The sequence below is a fragment of the Lupinus angustifolius genome, unplaced genomic scaffold (assembly GCF_001865875.1).
Source record: "Lupinus angustifolius cultivar Tanjil unplaced genomic scaffold, LupAngTanjil_v1.0 Scaffold_113_53, whole genome shotgun sequence".
Taxonomy (NCBI): domain Eukaryota; kingdom Viridiplantae; phylum Streptophyta; class Magnoliopsida; order Fabales; family Fabaceae; genus Lupinus; species Lupinus angustifolius.
The window spans coordinates 27,779-34,485 of NW_017724922.1; the positions used below are offsets into that span (position 1 = coordinate 27,779).

At 30.9% G+C, this 6,707-nt stretch overlaps 1 protein-coding gene across 1 annotated transcript; it reads right to left on the bottom strand.

The window, feature by feature from the left end:
* Positions 1-481: 481 nt before the first annotated feature.
* On the bottom strand, positions 482-2,070 carry LOC109339821 (disease resistance protein RPM1-like). Its single transcript, XM_019577343.1, has one exon. It carries the CDS (start codon positions 1,994-1,996, stop codon positions 482-484), a length of 1,515 nt encoding a protein of 504 aa, XP_019432888.1. The 5' UTR covers positions 1,997-2,070.
* Between the last annotated feature and the right edge of the window lie 4,637 nt (positions 2,071-6,707).

Genomic DNA, 6,707 nt, shown 5'->3' on the forward strand with positions numbered 1-6,707 from the left:
ATATGTTACTTTTCTATATTTAGGAGGATTTTTAAGTTGATTTGTTGTGAGAATATAATATTTTTCTATAAAAGTTGAGCATTAAAAAATTATCATTAAAAAGGGAAAGAAAAAATATTACAAAATATAACTTTAGAGGAAGCTGAAATCTAAACAGTATAGGTTAGTGTTAAAATTACTGCACATTTGAGATCAATTAAGAAGCTTCGGGAATGATTTAGGAAGCTAAGTCTAGAAATCTCAAATCAGAATAATAAAATAATAATCTAGAGATAGAATAATTAATGTAATACTTGTACTCACATTCCATATAATTAATTTATAAATAACATTCTTTCCTTTCTAACCAATTTTTTTTATAGATAACATCATAATCTAGTCTAAGTTACAGTTCTTAACCTATATATATTCATCTACAAATAAGTAACATGATAATACAGTTAATTAATTTATAGACAGGAATTAGAAAACTAACCTTGCATCAATGTGTATGTTTTACCAGAAGTATTTTCTTGCCCAAATCATTTTCTTGTACTCTAGTCTTAAATTCTTCTGACATACCAATGATGTCGAAAACTTCAAGCTTGTTCAAGTGGTTGATCCCATAAGGTATCTTACTGAGTTCTGGGATATGTTTTAACACCAACTCTTTCAGCAATGGCAGTACTCCTTCATTGATATGAATGGAATTCAAACTACTCAAGCTTTTGAGAACTAACCTCTTTAGTTTCTGAAACCCTCCATTTTGGAAATGCAAAGTTTCACCTCTATATGCTGATGAAAGAGACAAGGACACCAACTTTGGAAGAGAACTAAGTACTTTCAATGGATCTTCAGTTAAGTTGGAGTACCACAAGGTCAATTTAACAAGACTTTCCTGCTTTGCAATCCACTTTGGAAATCTTTCTAATCTCCCAATTAGGCTAAGCTTTTGAAGCATAGGTAAAGGTGAATTAATACAATCCCAATCAATGCTTCCCTCATCTTCTGATACACTGATATATAGCTTCTCAAGGTATTGCATCTTTTCTATTGAGGAATATAGAGGGCTTATGTATTCTGGCTTAACATTAACCAACCCTAAACACCTTAACTGCATGAACTTTTCAAGCTCTTTGGTTAGCTCTCCTCCATTGGGACTTGTTTCCACTTTATGTAATGTATGTAGGGATTCCAAACCTGCAAAACCTCCCATCATTTTAACTCCATCATTCCATGAGATGTTATGTTTGTATAGAAGATGTTGTAGCTTTTTAAGCTGGTTAATCTCTTTTGGCAACTTGCTCACATATGTACCTCGTAGATCTAAGGTCTCTAAGTTCAGGAGGTTACCAATGAACTCAGGAATATTCCCCACTTTTGTATTCCTAAAGCTTAAATACCTCAACTGTGTTAAACACCCAAAATTTTCAGGAATATACTTCAACCAGTTATCTTCAAAATCAAATATCTTCAACCGCTTGCATTTTGCAGGGATTATCTTCACGAGATCCTCGGATAATTTTTTTCTTCTAAAAGTATAAAGTGATCGAATGAGTGATCCTTCAATACTAGCACCGTTCAAATGTTCATTGGATTTGGTTGCTATTTGTAAGCGTCGAATTTTCGAATTAAGTATTGCTCGATCATCTTGAGTATCACTAGCAAAATGGCAAAAATTTGTATCCTCAATTTTTGTAAGGATCATGTCACGTAATAGATCATGAACGCGACACCTTTTAGGTTTGCCGTCAATGCTAAATGAAGATACTTGCACTAAATTTCTATCAACCAACTCTTTCAAATGTTGTTCTCCAACTTTGTCCGGGGTTTTAAGGCTTCCAAGGACAGGTTTAACAAAGCCTTCAGCTATCCATTGCCTAATTAGTCTTTTAGGCCCAACTTCGTAGTCTTCAGGATATATTCCAAAATACAAAAAACACGACTTGAGATGGTAAGGCAAATCATTATAGCTAAGACCTATAATATTTGTAATACCAGTTGAATTGAGATTCATGTCTAATGTTGAAATTAGAGTTTCATACACATCTTGCCATTCAGAGAAATAGTTTTTTTTTTGCTTAAAAGACCACCAACAGCAACAATTGCCAAAGGTAACCCCTCACATTTTTCAACAATCTTTAAAGATATCTCTTTGACCTCTTTCATAAAATCTTCATCACATCCATTTTTGAATGCCTTCTTGGTGAAGAGATCCAAAGATTGTTGTTTAGATAAAGGTTGCAAGTTGTGAACATAAAGGATAGAAGATTCATTACAAAAATCTGCAACATTCATATTCCTTGTTGTGATGATTATCCTACTTTTGTTATTATCATCATATAGAGCAAATCTAATCTCATTCCAAAACTCATGGTTCCATACATCATCAAACAATAGAACATACCTCTTCTTCTTCAAGTAGTTACTTACTTTGTCAGTCAATGTTTTTCGATCCATTTGAGAAATATCCTTTGGAGGAGTCTCATTTCTTCTTTCACACATCTTATTCAAAATGTTCCTCAACAAATCTTCTACAGTGTAAACTGGAGACACTGTGATGTATGCACCACAATCAAACTCCCCAATCACTTTGTCATAAGCTGTCTTGGCAAGTGTTGTTTTTCCACGCCCTCCCATTCCTACAACACATATCACAGCAAGCTCTAATCTTTTCTCTTTATTTCCTAACAACCAACCCATCAATTTCTTTGTGGGGGCTTCAAAGCCAACAATCTTATCTTCTTTAATGTACCAAGCTTCCTCTCTAAGGCTATGCCATTTGACTGAAGAAGAACTTGTTGATTGGATTTTTAAGCCACATCTTTTACTTCTTTCTTCTACTTCAACAATACATGATTTAATGTCTTGAATCTCGTATGAGATTTGAAGACGAGGGATCATAGTTTTGATGAAGTTAGTTGTAGCATAAAGTACAGCTATACATCCAGGATCATAAGTAGATTGTTGCTCAGTGATCTTATAATCTTCTGTGACTTCTTCTATGCGAAGAGATGCTTCTATTAGATCCTTCACCATCTTTTTAATTCCATCTTCATCTTTGTTGCCTTTTACAGCCATTCTATCTGCAACATTGATGCACCCTTCAACTCGATGTAGTTCTTCATTCAGCTCTTCAACTTCTTTGGGTAAGTTTTTCAGCAGTTTTCTTACTTCCACTAAATGTGGAAGGAATTTCGCTATCTGGTCACACATTTTTGGTCTAGCTCTGATTTTTGGAGTATGATAAGAGGAACATATTTTCTTGATTGTATGGCCAAAACTATAAGGTATGGAGGAAAGAGCAATAATAGTGGAAGCAATTTCTTTGGAAGCTACCTCCTACTACATTTTCTGGTGTGTATGGTGAGACTATGAGAGAGTAACATGTCATAATGTGCATCATTATATGACAAAAAGTACATGCTAAGGACCGAGACTTGAGTTTCCACGAGCTGTATTCTTTAATTGCTTGAGATGTTGATATATAAATAATAAAAAATTTAAAAACAAAAAATAATATTTTTATATTGATTGATTTTGGGCAGAGAATTGGGACACACTTTTGTTGTCCCACACTTTGTGTCACTTCATGTACTACGAGTTTATGATTGATCAGAAAAATATTTAATAATTAAATTTTAATTTAAATATATTTTTTTGACCAATCACATGTCCATGAGACATAGAGTAGCTAAACCCATGGAAGAGCTAACGTATACCCTGACAGTAATCTATCTACTACTATTCAGCACTTATTGATTCTGTTTTTTTAAAGACACTACTTCATGGCAATTATTGATTCTCATCAATTATCCATCCACCATATTTATTACTATCAATAACGTGTTAAGATAGTTAACCATCTAATCCTTATGCTAGTCTTAATATGTCTAACTTTCTTAAGTATAATAAAGTCTTAACTAAAAAGTAAAGTTTAAAAAGCTAAATATATGTGTGGCACTTTGCTAATGACTTTCTTATTTTTGTATGTCTAAATTTATAGGTAAGTGAATGGAACCAAGATCTCCTTGAGAAGGTGAGTTCTTTATTTCCTTTTATTTTCAATAAAAAAAATATTATTTAATTGTATATAAAATAATATAAGTATCAAATCAAATTATATTTTCTCATGTACTAAAGAGAATCTCACTCTATGTGAATGAGAGTCCTCCACCACATCCAAAGAGGATTAATTTTCACAGCTTCCGATGGAAGTTCGCTGCCTAGTCACAATTTTTGGTGTATGGTGAGAGGAACATATATATGATTATGTTCTTGATTCTATAGCCAAAACTATAAGGTATGGATCATAGATTGTGTCATTCTTTAATATTACTTATTGAGCCAGTTGTATTTACCTAATTGATTTATTATGATTAAATAAACATTATGTCTAGTCCTACGTTTTTTGGTGTATGCTGGTGAGAGGACCATATTATTATGTTCTTCATTATATTGTCAAAGTCAACACTAAGTACAAAAACGTGACAAACATGAAAAATGAGGCCAAATTATTATCATGAAAGGAATCCAAATTATTGTTGAATATATAAACACCCACAATTGAATAAGCAATCTCACTATTATGTTTTTAAAACCTCAAACTTTTTTAAACCTTTTTCTTCTAAATATATTTTAATTTATTCATCTTCTTTTTTTCATAAATTTACTGCTTCACTATCAAAGTATTGGTCCAGTCGTATAAAATTTTACTAGATCCCCATAAATACAAAAAGTCAAAAGTTTGATTCACGAAAATGACATTTGTTGAAAGAGACAATCACACACCTCGAAATACATAAATTCCTTACACATAAGCAATAGTGGACCATAGTGGATACACTTGGGCCACCTGCCTCCTCATTTATTTTTTCCAAATTTATTAAAATATTTTTTAACGTTTTTACATACACCCAAACGACTTCTTCATGAGCATACAATGTTTGAAACCCGAGCTGGACATTAAATTGAAAGATATCTTGTATTAGGTTTAATCCGTTTATACGGTTAAATTGTTTGGTCATACCGGATGATTTCATATATAATTAATATTTTTATCTATAAATATATAATTATATATAAATATAAAATTTTATATAATTAATAATTATGTATAATTATATTCAACTACAATCTTCCATCTTTTTTTGAACCGAAGTAAAACAAAACGTTAGAGTAATGTTCCATTTTTTTAATTTTTTTGCCTGGTTCACTTCCCATGTTATTTTGGTTTAACTGAGTTTAACATGGTTGGACCGTAATTTCTCAAATTCAAAGTGGTCCAACCACTCATTCAATCAAACCAGATTTATTTTCAAGTTCGGGCAGTGATTGGATCGTCTAGTTCGGTCCGGTTCTCACAACATTATGAGCATACTCTTTGGAACTCATAATTGATAAATATGTTCAGTATAATGTGTTATCTTTATAATGGACTGAATTCTCTTATATGTATAGATATTGATATGACTTATAGTACTATTTCTTCATTTGAGTTCATAATGATTTTATACTATGTAATAGATTATGAGATCACATATTGTCTTTGTCAAACTTTGCTGCAAAAGTCCTAAGATTCTAAGGATTTTTATAAATCAATTAGTATTGGTAGCATATGTATTTTTGTGCCTTGTGGATTTTAATGAGCGATAGAAGATTAACTTAAGGTGTCAATTTTAATATTTTATTATCAACATCGTTAGTTATTTATGTTTGAAAAACTCTCAATTATCTCTAGTTTAACTGTTATAGAAAGATCATTTTCAACAACAAAGACACCCAAACAAAATTATGTAGTGTGGTAAAAGATGAATTTAATGCAGAGAACATAATGATTTATATTGAAAGGGTAAGTAGCTAGAAGTTTTACCTTTAATTCAATCATAAATGAGTTTAAGTTTTTAAAAGAACGAAAAACATCTTTTTAAATGAATGTAAATTTTTATTTAACATTTTTAATTATTAATTATTTTTATTTAGAATTAATATGTTAATTTGAAATTATTTGTTACTCATTTAAATATTGTTGCACCTCAACTTAACATCAAAATCAGTCATTGCCCATTTGGTAAAGGAATACCTTTATTATACTAAAAAAACATAAATTTTTTAATCCATATATTTATAAAAAGGGATGTTTGAAAATAAATATTTGATTCATATGAGTGATACTTAGTAAAAGTGACACTTAAATATATGTTTGGTTACTCTATTCACTGCACTGGTGAATTAATTTTAAGATACAATTTTAACATATATCAAAATCAGAGCTTAACTCTCTAACTGATATGGCCAAAATATACCCTTTTCTAATACTTCAAAGTTTTAGAAATCCTATATTGACCAAATATTTTCGCATGATTAAATTTAACCTTTCACAAAAATTTCATCACCACTTTCAAATTTCAATAATGACGCCAGTTTCCTAAGTCTCATTCTCATTCTCATTCACCACCTTCCATCTCTAGCTTGGACTTTAGTTGGGCTTTTGGATTTTGTTTTATGTATTTTGGAACACAGTTGTAATCATTTTCTTTGAGTTAAATTGTAAGTTGATTTGTATGTACTTCAAATTTGTTAGACCTCAATCTCCGTGCCTTAGTTAATTAGATCTAAGAAATTACTTAATTACTAGTAATTCACCTCTGCATTCGCATGAGATGGTAATTTTTTATGGTAAGATTAAAAACACAAATATTAATAACACATATGTTACCTATGCCTTT